Genomic DNA, 20,729 nt, shown 5'->3' with positions numbered 1-20,729 from the left:
GCTTGTTATCCATCAGGATACCATCCGATTCTCCACAAACTTACCATGAGGCGCTGCTCGAGGTTTCGACGCGTATAAGCTCTATCTACTCCTTCATCCTCCTTCGGCGCCATGAACTGCATGGTCGACGATTAACTCGCATCAGATTATCGTGTCAATCATCTCGGGAAGGCATTTATCAGGCTCTGTACATGTCTTTGAGCGACTGGTTGCGATGCTGCTTTATCTCTTTCAATGGCGTTCAGCTGACTCTGCTTTCGGGTCGTCAGTGGAACGATAGGCTGCGTAGCGTGTTGGTGGCTATGTTAATTTACTGCAGGCGTCTCATCCTCTTATCGTCGTGTCACAGCTCCACACGTTGAGGGACCACGAATAAAGTCAAGCCAAACACAGTCCCACAAATGCTCGGCAGAAAGAGCTCAATCGCCCCGACTCCGTGTTCCCAGAAACCTGCTCGTCTCACTCAGTTTTTGCGAAGCCCGCTCGATATACAATGGGGCCAGAGCGTACAAGGCCTTCTCTGCGAAGCATCTGCTCCGAAGAACTTCAAGGGTAAGATAAGTAGTGGTGCTAAGTATCCTCTCACGGACACAGGGGATAGCGCGATTTCTACGACTTTATACATAGATCCCCCTAGCCTACCGCGCTGATCATACTAGCCGTGCTTATATGGTTAGGGAAGCATGGAACTCTGAACGATGTGTTAGGAGACGTCGAGAAGGAACAGGTCTCGCCTGATGTGCGTATAAAAAAAGGAATTGCAAATGCTGAAACCTTGCAGCTGGATCACACGGAACACTTCTGCTAAACCTACTGGAGGTATGGATGAGAATGTGTGCCTGCAACTTTAATCCAGTTGTTCTTGGGCGTGGGAGGAGGAGGAAAGCAGCCGGAACTCTACTTGTGTGGCGGTGGCCTAAGTTGAAGCGGTCGTTGGAAAACAAACTTGAGAAATTGAAACTCAGCGATGCCTGTGACATCGTGACAGAAACGCGTGATTCCCGTCACAGGTGACGCGTACGCGTCGCCCGCGTTGAGGTTCTGTGGCGAGCAAGTCGCTCCATCCCACCACCATCATCACCGTCGCCATGGTCGTCGCTGTCCACACTCCTACACCGCCAGGCGGTGTCAAGTCTTACTATCAGGCCAAGATTGAGGCGGCCGAGATTCTTATTAACCAGAAAACACAGAACTTGCGCCGTCTAGAAGCACAACGAAATGCTCTGAACGCTCGAGGTATGTCTGGATACAACCTTCAATTCGACGTGTCTTCATGCTTGGTTTATAGTCAGATTACTTCGGGAGGAGCTTCAGCTTCTACACGAACCGGGTAGCTACGTTGGAGAGGTCGTGAAAGTCATGGGGAAGAACAAGGTGTTGGTGAAGGTACAGCCTGAGGGCAAATACAGTGTGTATCGAGTCCATGTAGGCTTAGCCTTTGTACTAACTATTCTCGTTCTAGTCGTGGACTTTGACCAGGAAGTTGATGTCGCCACTCTGACCCCGTCCCTTCGTGTTGCCCTTCGGTCCGATTCATACACCATCCATAAGATCCTTCCAAACAAGGTCGATCCTCTGGTCTCGCTCATGATGGTCGAGAAGGTTCCGGACAGTACCTACGAAATGGTCGGTGGTCTCGACAAGCAGATCAAGGAGATCAAGGAGGTCATCGAGCTTCCCGTCAAACATCCCGAGCTCTTCGAGTCTCTTGGTATCGCTCAGCCTAAGGGTGTTCTCTTGTACGGCCCTCCAGGCACCGGAAAAACCCTGTTGGCCAGGGCGGTGGCACACCACACCGATTGCAGATTCATCAGGGTATCTGGTTCGGAGCTAGTGCAGAAATATATCGGAGAAGGTAGCCGGATGGTCAGGGAGTTGTTCGTCATGGCGCGGGAGCACGCTCCAAGTATCATCTTTATGGACGAGATTGATTCCATTGGAAGTTCTCGTGGAGACGGGGGGTCGGGAAGTTCGGATTCGGAGGTGCAAAGGACGATGTTGGAACTGCTCAACCAGCTCGATGGGTTTGAGCCGACAAAGAATATCAAGGTTATCATGGCTACTAACCGCATAGGTATGCACTCCATTACACGGTTTCAGCATTTCAAAGACATGTTATTCTACTATCGGTAGAGCCTGCGCTGATTTGATTGACTAACCTTACCTATAGATATTCTTGACTCAGCACTTCTTCGACCTGGTCGTATCGACCGCAAGATCGAGTTCCCACCTCCTGGCCCCGAGGCACGCGTCGCCATCTTGCGGATCCACTCACGCAAGGTGAGTTCATGATCTCCCTACATGTCTCAATAAAGCTCGGTTAGTGTTCAAGTGTGCATGCTAATCTTGGAACATCTGTCTTCTCATCAGATGTCTCTTCAGCGAGGTATCAACCTTCGCGCGTTGGCGGAGAAAATGGGTCAATGTTCTGGTGCCGAAGTCCGCGGTATATGCACAGAGGCAGGCACGTATAACCCTCTCACCCCACCTCCTTGTGAAGTATCTCTCGCTTACTTGATGTTTTTCGCTCCCATAGGTATGTACGCACTTCGCGAGCGCAGACAACATGTTACCCAAGAAGACTTTGAGTTCGCTGTAGCGAAGGTATGCCACGGCCTTTTTTTGAGACGATAACCGTATCCTTCGACGTGCTAAACTTCGGTACCACAGGTTTTGAAGAAGAACCAGGAGGGAAATACGTCTGTCAACAAGTTGTTCTCGTGATCGGCCCATTGTACCACTTCGGATCGCTGTGTATCTCTGTATCTATCACTTTCCTCTTGTTTGCTCCGTTCTGCGTTGCCGCCGGCAAGCTCTAGGGCTGGAGTCTTGAACGAAGGCATTGTGAGCTTGAGTGTCGTGGACTACTTCAGCCTCGTCCCCCTCCGGCGGTCCGTGGACAGTGACGAACTACCTGAATTTTGCATGCGGCTGGGAAAGCGCCCTTATAGTTCAGTTAACGTTCTTGCGTAAATTTCCCGTGGGAAGTTTACACCTTTCTTATGCCGTTTTCTCTCAATTCTAGATCGTCGTTTCAACCTCACCATGAATTTGCTTGACTTTTTCTCCTCATGATTCAAATTAGATCGCAGACGTACACGAAAGGCTGGACTCACTGTATAGCGGACGAAGATTGTCGCTCATGATGAAAAGAATTTTTGGACATTGAAGGATCAATGAAGGTGCGTTCATCAGATACTCGCCACTCAAGGACATGCTCGAGCCAAATTGACATCTGAAGCTGATGGGGCATGGATATCGCCTGTAGCGCCTGCCGCCACAGGAATTACGACGACCAATAGCAAGCCCGTATTTTGCTTCACGGCAGGCGCTAAGAAACACATAAAGCCTCATTTCGACCTTGAGGTGCTTGGTAGTCGGTCCCCTTCAGTCCCTTTCTTTCAATCGTCCACCGTGACTTTCGTCTGCTCGACCATACATCGCTATGCCACCTCTCGTATTACCGGTCGTTTGCCCCCAGCTTCAGACGAATGGGGTCTGCAATGATCGAACGTGTTCTTTTGGACACGACGTGACATTCTGCGATCCATGCCAGTGCGTTATCATCAGTCGCGAGGACTATGCTGCCCACGTCCAATCTCGGCCACACAAGGCGAAAGTTTCTGGAAGATCTGGGGATGTCTTCTGCTCTTTGTGCCGCACAAAAGTCCCTATCTCTGTATGGTCGCAGCATATCCGCGGAAGGAGGCACCAAAACCACGTCACTTCCACAGGAGTCCTTGGCGAAGTAGAACCAGAGGAGGTTCCCGTCGAGCACGGACAGATGCGATGCGATTTATGCAACATCGTCGTCAGCCAAGTGGATTGGTACATACACATTAGCCGCGTGGCACACAGAAGACGAGAACAGTTTATCTCTTTCCGTTCTGTATTTGACGAAGCTTCGAAGGACAAGCATGGAGTCGTCATGTCGCATACCGCAGGCCTCGACTTCGACGTTATCGAACCCGCGATCGCAGTCCGAGGCATCAGTACGGCCATCACTGTGAAGACGACTACCCCGGGCACCACTATCAAAATACTCGATATCAAGCTCGCTTCATCGCATTCAGCTTTTCGTACCCCAACCTCGTAAGTCTCAGTCGTTCGGCCGTGTACTTCGATCTCCCGCTGAAGCATTATTTTGAAAGATATATCATTACACCACTTTCGTCCGCTAGCTGTACTATTCGCTATGCCCAAGAGACTCGTATTGTCGTCACTTTTCGTCAGGGTTACGAGGGCCGTGCAGAAGATCGACTCGAAATCACTTTCGAAGATCCAGCTTTACGACAACGCTTCATGATCATACGACTGCTCAAGGCCACAGTTGGAAATAAGGCCGAATACGACGCCATAAAACCCACCGCACCGTACGTGCCAAAAAAACGCACGAAGCGTACGATAGAGCGGGAAGTCGTCCCCGGTGTCCCACCCCCTGCTGTTGAGGTGACGAAGTGGGTGGTACGGCTTCCGCCGGCATTCATTCCTTCGTCCATTACTTCGGTCTTGTTCTCGGGGATTGTGACAAATATCATTGAGCAATTGAAGCGCACAGTTTTGCCCTCTACGCTGGATATTGCATCATATGCACGTTTCTTCAAGACGCTCTTGTGGATTGAGGAGAATCAGATGAAGTCAGTAGCGATATTATTGTATCTTTCTTCAACGCTGATATCTTTTCTCAGGAACGATTTGCAGATTTATGACATCGACGACGCTGTGCTCACGAAGCACTTTCAATACTACTAGTCAGTTTCTCTCGTCTTTCCTTATTTTCCATGCTTTCCTCAATGCTCCTCCCAGCGTCACTGTTCCAGGCCTAGCCGAAAAACGCCCAAGTGTTTTGACAGGTACGTTTTGAGCATGTTTCTTTGTCGATGTCTAGTAATTGAGTTTACTTTATATTCAGGTGACCGGATGCTCGTTCAACGTCATGGGACCGAAGACAGTGGACGGTGGTTCGAAGGCCATGTCCATGTCCTTCGTAAGGAGGAAGTCGGGTTATGTTTTCACAGTTCCTTCCCGGTCCCACCTCCTGGACAACGCCACAACGTCAGATTCAAACTCAACCGGATTCCTCTTCAACGCCAGCACCAGGCCCTCGATACTGCGTTCGCCTCGGATCGCATACTATTTCCGAAAGAGCAACACATCGTCGGCCTCCAGCCAGTTAGAACGCCTATCACGCCCTACAGTCCACTAATCGGGCAAAATATCCCGCAGATGGTAGCAGTCAGAGCAATCACCTATCGTCCGGCTGGTTCTGTACCATTCATTGTGTTTGGGCCGTAAGTGTTTCTCGCGGCTCTAACTTCGAAGTGTGTAATTAATCATGTCGTAGGCCTGGTACGGGGAAGACCGTCACTGTCGTCGAGGCCATCCGCCAGCTTCTCAAAGTCAATCCGGCTGCAAGTATCCTGGCGTGTGCTCCGAGCAATTCAGCGGCCGACCTCATCGCCTCAAAACTTACTGTGCTAGGTAAAGACAAGCTTTTCCGATACTACGCACCCTCTCGTCCGAAAGATAGCGCCCCCGGCGATCTAGCCGACTTCACTCACAAAAACTTCGATGGCTACTATTCTCTCCCACCATGGTCTGTACTTCGGCGATTCAGGGTTATTGTCGCGACTTGCGTGTCGGCCTCCTTCGCGCACAACATCGGAATCCCACGTGGTCACTTCAGTCATATCTTTGTAGATGAGGCCGGTCAAGCAACCGAGCCGGAAACCATGATTGCCATCAAGACTATGGCGGATCTGAAGACGAATGTGGTCTTGAGTGGCGATCCGAAACAGTTGGGCCCCGTCGTCAGGAGTAGTGTGGCAAGGAAGCTGAAGTTGGACATCAGCTTTCTCGAGAGGTTGATGAAGTCTGATATATATCATGAGGGAACTGGGCATGGGCGAACGTATGCGTTTTCTACCTGGACCGGACTTTTATTGTCTCTTCTGACAATTTATGCTGCCTACAGAGTTGTCAAGCTCACGAAAAACTACCGATCTCATAACTCCATTCTCCGTTATCCCAACGATCGTTTCTATAATGGTGACTTGGTGCCGTGCGGCGACAAGAGCACTATTGACTCCTTCATCGGCAGTCCACTTCTGGTTTTGAAGACGTTCCCAATTGTATTCCATGCTATGTCGGGGAAAGACAATCGAGAGGCGTCGTCCCCATCATTCTTCAACATCGAAGAGGTCCTCCAGGTGAAGCGATACGTCGAAAAATTGCGCTCGTCGATGGACAGGCGTTTCCGAGTTGGTCCGTCCTCTCGTGCTTGACTTGCGAGACGCCCTGACTTACAATTATGCCTGTCTGTATGTCTCTGCAGCGGACAAGGATATCGGAATCATCGCACCTTACCACGCTCAATGCTTGAAGATCAGAAATACTCTCCGTGGGGTTGCGGACGGGGTCAAGGTCGGCAGCGTTGAAGAGTTCCAAGGCCAGGTGTGCACCCAGACTCGCTTCTGTGTTCCTCAATACGCAACATTTATTAGACTTTGTCATTAGGAACGCCGTGTGATTATAATTTCGACGGTCCGTAGCAGTCGGGAGTTCGTGGAGTACGACCTCAAGCATACTCTCGGCTTCGTCGCCAGTCCACGCCGCTTCAACGGTACGTATCTTCATCTGCATTGCTCTACACTCTGTGACATGACTGATCACTGGCATCGTATCACAAATATACCTCGCCTCTCAGTTGCCGTCACCCGTGCGCAAGCCTTGCTCATAGTGGTTGGAGATCCGACCGTCCTGTCTCTCGATCCTCTATGGCGCTCATTCCTGAATTACATCCATAAGAACAACGGCTGGACTGGTGTGCCCATCTCCTGGAATTCGGATGAAGTCGTTCGCGATGCAGGAGGATATGATGCGGAGTACAGAGACCTTGGCTTGGCTGACATGAATGACTTCACGAGAAGGATGGAGGCGATGACATTGGGCGGCGTGGGCGATGGCGAGAATGGGGTGGGTGAAGCGGAGGCAAATGTCGATAGGCCCTGGAGAGAAGTTGAGTAGAAGATACGCTCGTAGATCTGAATTCTTTGTTCCCTGGTTAGAATCCATGCTTCAATGTATTTCTCTCGATAATCCTCTTGCATTCACGAATACATATAGGCAACATGATTGTCTCTTCTTAGATCACTGGCCGTGCAATATTCTTTTTGGAGAGACCGAAGAGCTTGGCTGGTTTATATCCCTTCATCTCTTCTACGTATACAAATACCGTGTTCTCGTTGTGTCGGTCTCTACACCTGCTCCTTCGGCATCTTCTCGCTGCTTTGTGCCACCGCCACTCCACAATACAGCAGCTACATAGCACTTGGTCTCTTATAGTAATTATAGTAGTACACGTAGTAAGTACACGGTAGGTTGAGAAGTATCATCATAGGTAGATACAAGTACAAGTACAATCACGCACGAATAAGTTATGCACAATGATTAGCGAAGAACCTGCTTCCGAGTCAGTCAGGGTCAGCAGACCAAAGTCAAGCAGGCAACTGAGAAGGCCTATCCAATAGGTACCTCAGCACCGACCTATCCACAGTCCACCCCCTTCTGTGCACCAATACCTCTTCCCACCCCAGATCCTCGCTCACGTCCTCGCTGGGTACATCGATACCCACATCATTCTTCTGCGTCCAACAACCCTGCCCGTCGCCACAAGCGCGATCACCCCAGCTCCGTAACGCTTCCTCGTAGCTGTAGCCTTCCCCTGAACAGCCACCCAAACGCGATGCATTCTTTCCTGGATGGCCAGCCGGCAAAAAGACGAAAGCGTCCCCATTTGACTCTCTCGCCATCTCCCTCAACAACCGCGTCATATCGTCAAGTTGATAATACCCCGAACAACAACCGCATTGTTTCTCAGGTTTCGGTGGTAGAGCAGATGGATGTAGTATGAGACGTTCAAAGACGCCATGACGAGGAAGAATAGGAGGCCATTCGACGGGTAAAGCGGTGGGTATGGAGGACCATTGGTCAAGTTCGTGAAGGCCAGGGAGCACAGAAGGGACGACGTCGCGCTCGACGAGCTCGGAGAAAATGGTGCGCGCGAGGTTGTAGTCGGTAGCCTCGAGGTCTGAGAGTCGGATGTGGGAAAGTGAGGGGGCGAGGGGTTGGATTTTACGAATGAAAGGTTCGAAAGGCGTGGGAGATATGAGGTGCAATCGTTTCAGAGATGGAAATATAGCAGATGAAGCGACTGCTAGCGTTGGTTCCGACGATTCAGGATCTTCCGCGTCCCCTCTTCCAGGACTAAGGTGTCCATTGCCGCTCTCCAACCGCGAAATGGTCTCGGACGTATGGCCACCTCCGCCAAGATCGCCAAAGTCCCTCATCGACATCTCTCCCTCCCGAAACCCTCCTCGAATCGTCACCTCTTCCAACTTTGGCATCTGCTCCCTAAACACCTTATCCCACTTCAACCCGTTCTTCGGCGAAAGATGAACGTCGTAAGACATGAGCGTGAGCATGCGGAGGGAAGGAGAGGCATATACGAGGATCTGGTGGACGGCGTGAGCGAATTCTGCGGCTTCGGAGTCAAAGGCTTGGTCGATCCTGGTGCGCTCGGGGAGATGGGATACGGCATTGCGTTCGAATGTGCGGCGATCCCGGGCGCAGGAGGAGATGCGGTTGGAGAGGAAAAGGTGGGATATGGGACGTGTGGCGGATGGCGAGATGAGTGATGTCGATGCTGATGTGCGGGTAGAGGAAGAGTGGAGGACGAAAGCGTTGAGCGAGGCGACGAAGCGTTTGACCCGAGGGAGACCGGAAAGGACGAGGTTTTGCCATTGATACGGTGCTGAGACGAGGCGAACGTATCTCGACACAGAAGAGAGTGAGCATCCAGTCCGCCCATCGTCGGTGCAGGCCAGAGAGAAGATATGCGCATGAATTTCTGGAGGACAAGAGTGCATGGTTAATCTCGAGCTCGAAGGACGCGGTCAGTGGTTTGGGGGATCTCCACTACGGTGTCTATGGAGCAGCTGAGTTGTTTCCAGCGATGTTATCCGAATAAGTACCCTTTGCCCTCCGAGTACAGCGCTAGCAAAGATGGACCAGATCCAACACAGTGTCATAAATGAAGGCACGTTTGACAGGACACGAGTAGGCTTACTCTCTCTGGCTGGGTTAGAGCGATGGGTTGAAAGCTAGATAAATCCGTAGTGACGCACACGATCGAAGGGTGATAAGCGAAGTTCTTCCACCAATGAATTGAGGCAAAACCGCGTGGAAGGCGCTCTGTGAACAACAGGATGTAAAATTCGGTATGCGTCAAAAATGATAGACACAACACACTCACTGGATGTAAGGTTACGACGGCGGGGGAGGGGACTGCTGCCGATCAGGCCAGTCAGGCTCCAGTTATAATACCCAGCCACTGACCGGAACCGAATAGACTCTCCAACAGGCTGCCTCGTAGATATCCCTCCGAGTTGTTCCTTCGCCCATGCGCTGCATCGTGCCAGTGAACATAGCATAGATCGCTGAGATATCGCAAAAACAAGACAGACGACGTCAAGGATCAGCAGGTCTTCTCGAAGATACGCGAAGATTCTGTTCGACGACAGAATGAATAGGCCAAGCCACATACTTCAAAATAGAGTGCATTCACCCAGAGATACACAGCCCATAGCACTGGCTCCAAGCACAACTGGAATCTTATACCGGCAACACTATATGCCCATCATCGCCATCCATCCAAATCTTGAACCAACTCCACCCAGGAAAGCACACCCCATCCCAAAAGAGACGACAACGTCTACAAAATAAAAGGAGAAGATCAAACTGGGGTAATCTTGAGAGCACGAGGCTGGCGCGGGAACGGGATTGCGGGATCTGAGCAGTCCTCGACAGGTATAGCCGGGGAGCCAGACGCGCTATCGTGTAGTCCACGTCACCAGTTGTCCATACAAACCATTCTGTTCATGTTATCAGAGTACATAGAAGGTTGAGAGCGAGCGAAGGAAGGAAGTCGGTGGCTGGAAAAGAAGCTTATCGGAGTTGTTTCTTGGCGGCAAAAATCAATGCTGGTGCACCGACGATCAAGACAATTGTAACCGAGACTTGAGCAACAACACATCAGATAACACAGGAAACACTGAAGGACGGTGAAATAAATCAAAACAACAGCTAGAACAAGATGAGGAAAGAGTGCGCGACAGCAAACATGAATATTTGGAGTCTCAGGTCGTGTCTGCCGAGTTGAAGATGGAGGTACTGAGGAGCTCAACACGACTCTCGAATGTTGATTGTATTATGAAAGGCGAAGAGTCTGTGGCCATGAACAGCCATAAACAGTGACGCGCAGGGTTACTGCACTCACTAATCACCGGCACCGCAAACGACACCCTCGATCCTTAATCATACGCATCGATGAACTACATCGCTAGGATGTCTTCTGAGTCACCTCGATGACCCAGAAGCGTGCGCACGACATATTAGAATTATAGATGGGTGTAGGGATGAAGCTAAGACGTGTAAGTGGTGGTTGAGAATAAAAGACAACTCGACTGGGCACAGTGTTTGTCTTGTCCGGCCCGGACGCCCCGGAAGTTGCTCCCGGACTCTCCCGATTGGCCAGTGCCACAATAAAGTTTAAACGGCACGCTCAAGCAGGCTCACGCTCCTCCTTCAATTCACCCAGTTCCTCTACCAGACATTTACGGCGGGGAGGAAAATGATGTAGGGTGACTCGGTGTGGATACTGAGAATATTATAGGGCCATGAAGTACTTATCATAAACCATGACTGACGGTCGTGCTCGTGCTCTGAGGTACGTACGCAGGCTTCGATTGAGTGGCGCACAGGTCCTAACGAACGTTCTACTTATCAAGTTATCCTCGTCAATGAAGAACAGGAGGATTCCAGTGGCGTTGAAGCTATCTATATCTAAGTAGCACAGCCAACCAAACGAGAACGTCTACTTGAGAGATAAATGGGGACACGCCAAGGGCTAGCCGAGGGAGTCAACAGCAATAAAATTAGGTGCAAATACACTACAGTTCAACTGGGAGCCCAGGAGGATCCAAATACGTCGCGCGCATGGACGACAGCGAGTGAAATAAATGAAGATACCCATGGAGGGCTGACGCTTCCTAAGTGGCCCGTGGGTATGATCAGACTTGAAGACTCGGGATGTAACCATTAATTTAAGGTGACGTACGTGGATGAAACTAGCGATCGTTCAGCGATGATGCGATACCTAGCAGCCTGTCCGTCGTCTGTCCATGTATGATGTCGATGTCGGTAGACGGTCCGGCGGGACCTTGCATACAGCAGCAGGGAAAGAATCGACATCGACATCGATCCGCGAGGTGGATTACATGCAGTTCGTCACCATTACACGCTCCGATCTTCTTTCCAGTTCCGAGTCCCTTTGCACGCTTGTATCTGTTTGACGGAATCCGCGCGCGTGCGACAAAGGATCGCTGTCGCAGGAGTGTGAGACCTGAGAATGAGAGAACGGAGACCAACCATCCATAAGATCACGAAAAAGGATCAGGTAGTTCGTCGACATGATCATTCCACGCTACGATCTTCTCTCAAGTCCCTTTGCAGGCTCGTATCTGTTGTGCGGGCTTCACGCGCGTACGGCGAAGGATCGTGTCCCAGGAGTGTGAGAGGCTGAGAGTGAGAAAATCACGATAAAACGAGAGGATTAGGATCAGGATAAAGCAAGAAGATTAGGATCAGAATCAAGATCAGACTGATTGTCGATTTCGAGGTATTCGCCGTGACTGTGAAGAAGGAAAGGACGCCTCAATGTAGAGATGTCGCGTCCGAACTGAAGGGCGCAGGGCGTAAAGAAGCCAAGTATCCCAACTGTTGACTGTATGCAGGCACAGTCGATTTGGTCAGTATCATTCGATCCTCCTATCATAGATCATAGCCAGAGTCCGGATTGCAGTGAAGACTCAAATAGCGGGAAGGAGGCAGATCGAGGCCAGCACAGATGTCCTTTTTCAGCTGGTCAGGACTAGTCAGCTGATATATTGAGAGCACTGGAAAGGTAGACGAAGAAGGAGGGCTGGCGTCAAGAGGTACGTGGCGATGGCCCTCTACACTCCAATCAATCCGCGGCCGCTGCTCTCCAGCTGAGAGCATCGCATCAGAGGACTACAGCTGAGTGAGACTAGTGCACAAGGTTCCCGACCAGCACTAGTGCGACTGTGCACGGTGGGAAGTCCGGCCAACGCGACGGTCGGGAAGGATCATACTTCAGTGATCTGAGTTTTAATTGGGAACGAGGATGCGAGGAGAAAGGAAGGTCAAAGCGCAAAAGGTAGATGAGTCGATATGAGATGCCTTGAGGGAGCGGTGAGGAGAGCACTGAGCACGTTCCGAGGCTCATGGCGGCCGGGAAGGGGCCAAAAACCGGACACAGAAAAAAGAAAGGAACCGAAAGGGGAAAGAAAGAGCCCGGTAAGGAAGTTCTCGGAAGACGAAGGAACAACAAGGCCGGCTTACGTCAGCTCGGCTTGAGGCCACGCACTACGCGCCACTTTCTGACAGCCTCCCGATCGCTCAGCCAGAACTCTCCCATCAACAGCCACCATCCATCTTTCATCCCCCACCGACTCATCGACGCCGCCAACGACGACCAGCTCACCCCCTTCGATACCGACGCCGACACTGATATTCACATCGACACAGAGCAGAAATTCTCGAACAATAGAGTCATGCTGGTAGACAACCTGCTCCAGCCGTCGCCATTCGCGACGAACAACCCCAACGCCGCCGAATTATCAGACTTCCTCAACATGGACCTCTTCGCCCAGTCTGCCACCGCCGCCCCATCCTCTAACAACGGCGGCGGCTCCTCGTCGCGCGGCTCGTCCCACTCACCCTCTGCCCCTTTCTCTTCCCTCCCATCACCACCCTCGACCGGCTTCTTTTCCAACCCTTCCATCGTGGATTACACCAACGCAGCGACCACCGATTGGTTCAACTTCAACCTCCTCGATGATGAGTACACCAAGATCGACAACTCCATGTCGATGTCTGGCATGAGCGCCGCAGCACCCGCACCGTACGATTTCTTTGCGGGCTTTAACCCGAACGCATTTGGTGCGGCCGGAAGCTTTAGTAGCCCAGAGAGCATCAGCGCCGGTACTAGCTTTGGAGGCAGCCAATCGGACGCCGCTGCTGCCCAACAGCAGTCTTATTCTATTGATCCTCAGCTCGTGGGCACACCCTCTGCCGCATCACCCGCCGAACTTTCCTCCCATCATTCGACTAACGACGACGAGAAGATGAGCGACGGCGAGGACGACGAAGACGATGCCGAGTCGCAGAAGCCTGAGGTAGAGTCTGAGCCTATCATCGCGCCCGTCAAGGTCGGTGGTAGGGGAAATGCAGGTAGGAGAGGCACTGTGCAGTCCGGCGGGATCGCGAAGAAGACGCCGCCGCTGTCCTCCGTCGTGCGCGTTACCGGCGGTTCGGCGCCAAACTCCACCATCGTCAGCGTCAAGAAGGCCGTCGCGCCGGTGGAGAAGGTCACCGCCGCTGCAAAGAGGGAGAGGGACGACGATGACGATGAGAACGACGATTGGAGGCCGAGCCCAGAGGAGTACAAGAAGATGAGCAGCAAGGAGAAGAGGCAGCTCAGGAATAAGATTAGCGCCCGCAATTTCCGTGTTAGGCGTAAAGGTATGTTCGCCGTTTCCCTCACTTCCACTTTTGGTGTTCCCTTTGCCATCTATACCTCGTGTGCTCATCAATACTGTTTTTATTGACTTTCCTTTTCCTTTTTTCTTTGTATTCCCCGATGCATTAGAGTACATCTCGACTCTCGAAGGTGACATCGCTGAACGCGACCGCCTCATCGACGCCATCCGCACCGAGCTCGGTTCCACCAAATCCGAGAACAACGCCCTCCGTCAAGAGATTTCCGAGCTCAAAAAGGTCCTCCTCGCCGCACGTGACCATCCCGACGCCGCCACCACCCTTCCACACCTTCCCCCTCCCGGCCCTCTCCCGCCCGTATCACCCTTCCTCTCACCCGTTTCCGCGACCAGCTCCGTTCACTCAACGTTGAACGTTATCAACGCACCACAGAGCCCGAATCTGTTCAGTGCGCCATCAAGTCCTGCGCTCGCGCCTGTCGCTGGTCCTTCTACTTCACCCATTCCCTCACTTCCCAGCACTGGTGGCTTGGTGACGCCGAACATGAAGAAGGATCTGCCTACCTCTCCAAGGGTCGGCGCGAACGCCTTCTGGGGCGGGGCGAACTCGCTCGGGTTCACACCCGTGCACACGACACTCATACCTGATGCGAACCCGAACCTCAGTAACACTCTCAGCGGAAAGCCCGCGAATGCGAACAGGAAGACGACGAGGAGCCCTGCGTTGCAGGAGAATATGAACCCTGGTCTGAATGGTTCCGGAGCTGGAGGGAACGGAGGCGCGAATTGGAATGGATTGTTTGGTGTTGGAGGTACGAATGGGGCGAAGGTGGCTGCGGGGGCGGGCAAGCCGTTCGATGCGTTTGCGGAGAGTAATATGTTTACGATGAAGATGCTCGATGCGTACGTCCATCTTCTTCTTTCTCAAAATTATTCCCTGGACGTGTTGAATTCGTGAGGCTCACCACGTGCTTTTTTTGCTTCTTCTGTGGCCTTTATTTTTATGACCGATCGACTGGACGAATACACAACATACCGAACAAACAAACAACAGTTATCGCATGCAACTTTGGACCCGCATGGCTCAACAACAAGCACATCAACAGCAACACATCCAACACTCGAACCCGCACCAACACCCCTCTCCCTCCTCTTCTCACTCCTCACTCTCGGGCTCGCCATCCCCACCACCGAGTCTCACCGGCCTCGCCTCGAACCTCAAGCCGCATTACTTCACCGACTCGAAACGATCCGCCGTTCCTTCCTCGTCGACGCTCTCCGCGTTGTTGGCCGGCAAACATACCGGTGGCAGTGGGACGGCGGCGGCGCCGTTCAAGGTCAAGAAGGAGGAGCCGGAATTGTCGGGTGTTCCGCATCTGGGAACGCCGGGCGTGGGAGGTATGCCACCGATGCCGACGAGGCAGGAGGCGATGGTTGCGGCTATGGCGCATCAGACGTTATTGGGCAGGTTGGGGAATGCGTTTTGGGACGCTTTCTCCGGAGGTTCTTCGTCTGGGCATTCTGGAGCTGGTGCTGGGCATTCGCATGCATCTGGTGGGCAGAAGCACCAGAGTATCGATGCGGATAAGGTGAAGAGGGTGTTGGAGGGGAGAGCGGTGGTTAGGGTTGTTGATGTGGATGAGAAGCAGCCGGTTAAGGCGGAGATGAAGGGTGAGCCTATCATGTCGAGGGTGAAGGCCGAGCCGGTGTCGCCGAGGATGGGTAAGGCTGAGCCGATGGCGACGGTGAAGACGGAGAAGGGAGAGGGTGTGAAGGTGGCGGATATGTTGGAGGAGAGTATGAGGGCGCTGAGTTTGGGGAAGAAGTAGAGCGTTCAGCGCTTCACGACGTCTCGTTCTTTTTTGGATGATGGGAGGGGAGTGAGAAGAGAAGTGGGACTGTGTAGAGTTTGAATTTTCTTTTCTGGTTGTGTGTGTGCCTATCGATAATCCCCCGCTCCTTCCCCATTTTTTTTCCGAATCTCTCTCGCCTCTCGTCCACGTTGGTGGTTGTCGTGTCTTCGTCTGTCGTTGGGTCCAGTTCAAATATTCATCGAACTCGATGCCAACTTCGAGATCGTCACCACCAGATACATCCAATCTCTTTGTTCTCCTCCATTCCTTTTTTGTTTTCATCTCGCATCCCGTCTTCGTCGCATTGATTCTCTCATCCTCATTTCATTTCTCATTTTCATTTTTCATTTTCACTTTCTCTCCACTGAATCGAACGAAGAAACCTTCGCACCCATACTCATCCTCCAACTTAGGACTCCTTGGCCTTTAATATGCCTTTTCCTTCCCTTCCCTTCTCTGCCCTCCCTTCCCCGCGACTAGGTCATTCGATCGTGACCCCGCTCCTTTGACTCTTTGATCCCTTGAAATTTGACTCGTGCATCGTGTTCTGTTTGTTTGTCCGTTTCGCTGTTTGTCGTTTAGTGTACAATATTTGGGTATCGGCATCGGTATGAGTTTCGGTTTTTTCTTTGTCTTTGACGTGTTCAGATACGTTGGCGTGGAGGCTCGTACGCAGGGAGAAGTGAAAGTGAAGTGAAAGTATAGTACGGTACGGACAGAAAGAAGGAAGGCTCTGAATCGTGTCGGACTTGAATATATATTTACTTCCTTGTATTTGTGTGATGTGAAGTGGCAGAACGAAACGAGGTGGGGGGATCAAGATGAGGAGATATCGAGTGAGGGAGAGGTGCTGAACGTCGAAGATAGGTCATCTGAAGAGCTTGTCATATACTTGACGCCTCGTCATGTTGTATGGCCATATCGTATAGCGGTTTAGTACACGGGATTTTGACGACTGTGCAATCTTCCCGTAACCCAGGTTCGAACCCTGGTATGGCCTTTGCCATGTCGAAACTGTGTTTTCTGTTTTTGTTCCTTTGCCTCTTCGTCTGTGTGTAGTACTAGTTTGTGAGGTTGTGTTATTTTTGAGGAAGTATGGGTGTGTATGGACGGCGTGAGTGGTACTAGGCCGTCGTCATGTTTCGCTTGTAGGTCATCATATACTTGATGTCGACGTTCGTTACTTATTCCTATGGCCATCCCAAGCTTAACGCTATCACTGCCTTGTCATGTAAAGCGATAAAAATATTACAAGATATGTCTACAGTTAGGCAAAGCCCCAACTCCAACGCGAACACCAAAAAAGTAAATCCTCTAAAATGTCTCCCATGCGCCTCACAGCACACCAGCAATCTCCCCCTTCTCGCCTTCCCCAACGACCCTCCCGAGCTCATCCATCTTCGGCAACTTCGGCCCCTCATACGTTCTCCTCCCATGCACCAACCACCAACACTCCGTGATGAACAAACAGCCCACCAAGATCACACTATTGTAGTTCATCGTGGGCACAGTCACCGGCAGTCCGTACGGCAAGCAATAGATGATGACGGTGAAGACGATGAAGAGGCAGGCGAGGATGTTGACTGTGTAGCCTATGAGACCTGGCATTTGGAAGGGACCGAAGGGGATCGCGGAACGGCGAGTGAGGACGTGGGCGGCGATGGGGATTAGGAAGGAGAGGGTGGAGAGGATGATGAAGGAGCCGACGAGATCTGTGAAGGCGGTTTTGGAGCCTAGCGATATGGCGCCGAGGGCGATGCTGAAGACGACTGGAAGGATGGTAAGTGCTTATGAAGGGGAAAGCGAGAGGAAAAGTGAACTTACAGCAGAGGAGTGTGGCGGGTATAGGGCAACTCCATTTCGTGGAGACTTGTGAAAAGAAGGCTGAGAAAGGAGTGACGTTGTCTCGTGCCAGTGCCCAGAAAATACGACCGCACTAGCATGACGTTTCATGTGAGTACTGAGACTAGGTAAGGAAAAGACAGAGTGGAGTGGCACATACCGTGATATACGTCCCCATCGTGCAAATCAAGATGGATATGAGCACAATAAACAGCAAGCCGAACGTTGCCCCATTACTTCCCGTAGCCTGAGCATAGACTACAGCGATGGGGAACGACCCATTACTGGATATGACAGCGTCCAGATCCGAGATAGCATACATGACGGCGATGGCATAGATCAGACCAGCTGTGAAAATCATGTTCGGAGTACAGTAAGTGATATGTGCCTTAAATAACGCTAAAAAGACGTACTAAGAGTTCCAAGGGTCATTTGGGCAGCTATGGCCTTGGGAAGATCACGACGAGGATTGGGGAGCTCCTCTGCCATGTGAGTGACGCCGTCCGGAGTGCCGATAGTGAATGCTCTGTCGATACACACCAATAAGCACGGGTTTCACGGCCACTAACATATCACAGGATCGACACGTACCCGTTCAACATGCCTTCAAATCCGACAGTCAACACACCGTCAACACCCTATCTCAACAAACATCGACAGCATGGTGATGGACGGCAACTGTACTCACCAGTCAAGAACGCCGCTCCTCCACTCCAGCCCGTCTCGTTATCCCAATCTTTCCACACAAACGAACTACTTGCGTGCTGTCTTGGCATCGCAGCAAGCACGATGACCGTCACCAATCCGCCCACCACTACCATAAACAGCCCCAGACTCTGCAACGCCGGCTGGAACCTATTACCGAATATGACGGTGGCGCAGCATAGGATATTGACGAGGACGAAGGCAATGAAGACGTGCCATGCTTCGATGGCCAGGTCAGGGTGGTAGATGGCGTACATCTGTACGAGAACGTTGGCGGGGATGAAAGCGATGGAAGAAAGGTCGAAGAGCCATGAGTAGAAGTTCAGGGCGCCGGCGAAGAAGCCGAGCACTCGACCCCAGCTCGGACCAGGAATTACAGAGGCCCAGTGGTAGACTATCAGGGAAATCGAAATGTAGGTGCGTGAGCAAATGTTGGCATGAGGTTGGTGAGCAGAACGCACCTCCACCGGCGGATGGAATAGCACTGGCAAGTTCCGCTATGGAGGCAGCGATGAAGCTGCAGAAGCATTAGTATAATTCAATGAGTTAGCGCCAGAGGTCGTTTCGCACCCATAGTAGAAGCAAGCAGCGATGAACTCGTAAATGACACCGGGAGGTCCACCATTGAGAATAGCGATGGTGATACTCCCACCCATTGCGACCCACGCATTATCTGGGTAACAGTATCACTGGACATCAGAGTCGTATATCCAAGGAAGTGAAGCGCAAGCCTACCGATCGTAAGAGCCGTCGAACATATACTCAGCACACCATACTGCCTCTGCAGCTGGTCTACCTGCATAAAAAGCCAACTCTCCCGTAAGTATGACGTACCAGAGAAGTCTCTGCGCAAAAAAAAAGACATGAGACTTACATGACCACTAGCATTAATCACTGCAACACTCGTAGGAGGCCCATGTTTCTCAAGGTCCTTATCCTGAGATGACGAGTCGCGCGTCTTCAAATCCGAGTCCGTCATCGTCGACATCAGCCCGAGTAGCTACTGACGAGATGGAAGTACAGAACAGAGAGAGAAAAACAAGCGCCTCAGTCGTTGGTAGCAATCAACATTTCCTACTCTTTGAGGTAAGCTGGGACTGGTTCGCCGGCGGGATGAGGCAAGAAGTTCACTGCGATAAGGGAACGAGCCCCATGGATCATGGATGACAGACAGCCGAGTCGCCTATCACCAGAAAGAAAATCCACGGGTGAGAACAATTCGGGAGCATAACTGCACCCAGGGGCCAGGAGACTACGAGGGATTTGTGCATGTGCTTGATGGTATGAACGTAACGTGGTAAAGTGTGGTAAGTGAAGAACTTCAAGCGCTCGCAGACGCTCATGGAGGTTGAAGATAATGGTGTGGCGCGCCACAATACAACTTAAATGACCGGCGAGTTTCTTATCGTCCTTATCGCTCCTGGCCATGGGCGAAGATCGCTGTATAAATTGGCGTCCACAAACCAACAACGCTGCGCTCCGAAGGGACAGGTCAAATGTATAAAACGAGGTTGAAAATGTTTTCGGGAAAGAGATCCAGACTAAGACTTATATGCCGCGGCGCCACAATTTCATTCCCAATCTAAGCCATGCCTCCGCTTTAAACTTGACGGCGTCAAGACGGCGGGCGACAACTCGGGGGAAAACTTGGCGTTGAGGATGATCGATGATTTGTTTATCGCAACAGAAAATTTATGGATGTCTCCGCTAGTCTCGGCACTAAGCAAAAGTAGTGACATCCCGTGTTTTTTCATATCCCGACCATCCCAGAGTTCATGGCTGAACATCTCGCTTGTGAGTCTATATGGTACCAAATAACCATTATGATTCTTATACTGGAAAAACGAGGAGGCAAAAAGCGTCTGCTGGTTTCCCCCGGAAGGTACTCGTCCTCTGAGCCACGAAGAGGCCGACGCCGGGAGAGAACTGCACAGAAACAGTATCTCCCTAGACCAGAGGATACGCACCTTAACATAGTCTTGACCCTGGACTGTATTCTTCGGCGGAAGTGTATCATCTTGGCGTTCTTGAGCCATAGTCTTCTTCTGTTGATGACCACTCCGATGGCGACGCGACTTGCCTGCGCCTTTCAGCCATTATTTTGACGCTTGGTCTAAGTCTTGACGCTCGAGAGAATCGTCCTAGATATAACGAACACTATATCAGCCGATAGCCCACATGCGGACTGGAAGGAGACGAAGGAGGGGAGACACGAAGAGAGATAAAAATATATTGCCGCACCTTGGGCAGAGGTAGTTGCCGCCTTCCGGAGCTATTTCACGACGCGCTCATGGAGTAGCACCAAACGAGCAGGAGTAAACTTGCACTGGTCAGAAATAATCAGTTGAACAGGACAGACGTCGGTTGGTCGCAAGGGCTGCCTTCAATACCATTCCTTATTTCGCACCCTCGAACCCGCAGATTCTATGGGAAGCGGACCAACAGCCGTCTCTAAACCTCCTACACTCCCGGCGCGCCGATAGAAGTCAAGTAGCCCTGTCGACGATAGGCACTTATAGCCCCAACTGGCGTGTCACGACCAGCCAGAAACCGTCCGAGAACGAAGCCACCGGAGGTTAAAACAACCAAGTCCGCAAGGCTGCATGCAGTTTACTCGGGGGTAAGAGCCTGGCCGCGGGGGTCGCAGAGCGAACAAATCGTGCCTAGATTAACTCACAGGTGTTAGACATGT

The 20,729-nt window shown here is 51.6% G+C and overlaps 5 protein-coding genes and 1 non-coding gene across 6 annotated transcripts; 4 read left to right on the top strand and 2 right to left on the bottom strand.

Moving 5' to 3' along the window:
• The first annotated feature begins 1,052 nt into the window (after positions 1–1,052).
• STEHIDRAFT_103343 (26S proteasome regulatory complex ATPase RPT6) lies at positions 1,053–2,832 on the top strand. The gene is made up of 6 exons (XM_007308828.1): positions 1,053–1,236; positions 1,289–1,408; positions 1,463–2,074; positions 2,171–2,280; positions 2,371–2,604; positions 2,671–2,832. The coding sequence occupies exons 1-6, from the start codon at positions 1,089–1,091 to the stop codon at positions 2,722–2,724; spliced, it is 1,278 nt and encodes a 425-aa protein (XP_007308890.1). The 5' UTR covers positions 1,053–1,088; the 3' UTR covers positions 2,725–2,832.
• A 613-nt stretch (positions 2,833–3,445) lies between these two features.
• On the top strand, positions 3,446–7,026 carry STEHIDRAFT_103342 (P-loop containing nucleoside triphosphate hydrolase protein; the record flags this gene model as incomplete). The annotated part of the gene is made up of 10 exons (XM_007308827.1): positions 3,446–4,092; positions 4,152–4,637; positions 4,689–4,751; positions 4,807–4,853; positions 4,913–5,291; positions 5,345–5,911; positions 5,975–6,264; positions 6,335–6,453; positions 6,517–6,622; positions 6,707–7,026. The coding sequence occupies 10 exons, from the start codon at positions 3,446–3,448 to the stop codon at positions 7,024–7,026; spliced, it is 3,024 nt and encodes a 1,007-aa protein (XP_007308889.1).
• A 470-nt stretch (positions 7,027–7,496) lies between these two features.
• Positions 7,497–8,927, bottom strand: STEHIDRAFT_114604 (uncharacterized protein; the record flags this gene model as incomplete). Its single annotated transcript, XM_007308826.1, has 1 exon — positions 7,497–8,927. The coding sequence occupies one exon, from the start codon at positions 8,925–8,927 to the stop codon at positions 7,497–7,499; it is 1,431 nt and encodes a 476-aa protein (XP_007308888.1).
• A 3,435-nt stretch (positions 8,928–12,362) lies between these two features.
• Positions 12,363–16,261, top strand: STEHIDRAFT_141889 (uncharacterized protein; the record flags this gene model as incomplete). The annotated part of the gene is made up of 3 exons (XM_007308825.1): positions 12,363–13,662; positions 13,790–14,540; positions 14,692–16,261. The coding sequence occupies 3 exons, from the start codon at positions 12,363–12,365 to the stop codon at positions 15,464–15,466; spliced, it is 2,826 nt and encodes a 941-aa protein (XP_007308887.1). The 3' UTR covers positions 15,467–16,261.
• A 143-nt stretch (positions 16,262–16,404) lies between these two features.
• STEHIDRAFT_t241 lies at positions 16,405–16,490 on the top strand. The gene has a single exon. It is a non-coding gene; the product is annotated as a tRNA-Gln (tRNA).
• Positions 16,491–16,825: 335 nt separating this feature from the next.
• Positions 16,826–18,839, bottom strand: STEHIDRAFT_65365 (choline transport protein; the record flags this gene model as incomplete). Its single annotated transcript, XM_007308665.1, has 8 exons — positions 16,826–17,259; positions 17,315–17,426; positions 17,493–17,680; positions 17,746–17,856; positions 18,006–18,431; positions 18,499–18,554; positions 18,608–18,710; positions 18,773–18,839. The coding sequence occupies 8 exons, from the start codon at positions 18,837–18,839 to the stop codon at positions 16,826–16,828; spliced, it is 1,497 nt and encodes a 498-aa protein (XP_007308727.1).
• Positions 18,840–20,729: the final 1,890 nt, after the last annotated feature.

The sequence above is a fragment of the Stereum hirsutum genome (genome assembly GCF_000264905.1).
Source record: "Stereum hirsutum FP-91666 SS1 unplaced genomic scaffold STEHIscaffold_16, whole genome shotgun sequence".
Taxonomy (NCBI): domain Eukaryota; kingdom Fungi; phylum Basidiomycota; class Agaricomycetes; order Russulales; family Stereaceae; genus Stereum; species Stereum hirsutum.
Note: the sequence above shows the minus strand (reverse complement) of the source record. Positions and strands in the feature narration are given on the sequence as shown.

Coding starts and splice junctions, on each gene's coding strand:
- STEHIDRAFT_103343 (XM_007308828.1), top strand. CDS start 1,089: ATGGTCGTCGCTGTCCACACTCCTACACCGCCAGGCGGTGTCAAGTCT. Junction 2,075..2,170: donor CATGGCTACTAACCGCATAG/GTATGCACTCCA, acceptor CCTTACCTATAG/ATATTCTTGACTCAGCACTT. Junction 2,605..2,670: donor TTGAGTTCGCTGTAGCGAAG/GTATGCCACGGC, acceptor TCGGTACCACAG/GTTTTGAAGAAGAACCAGGA.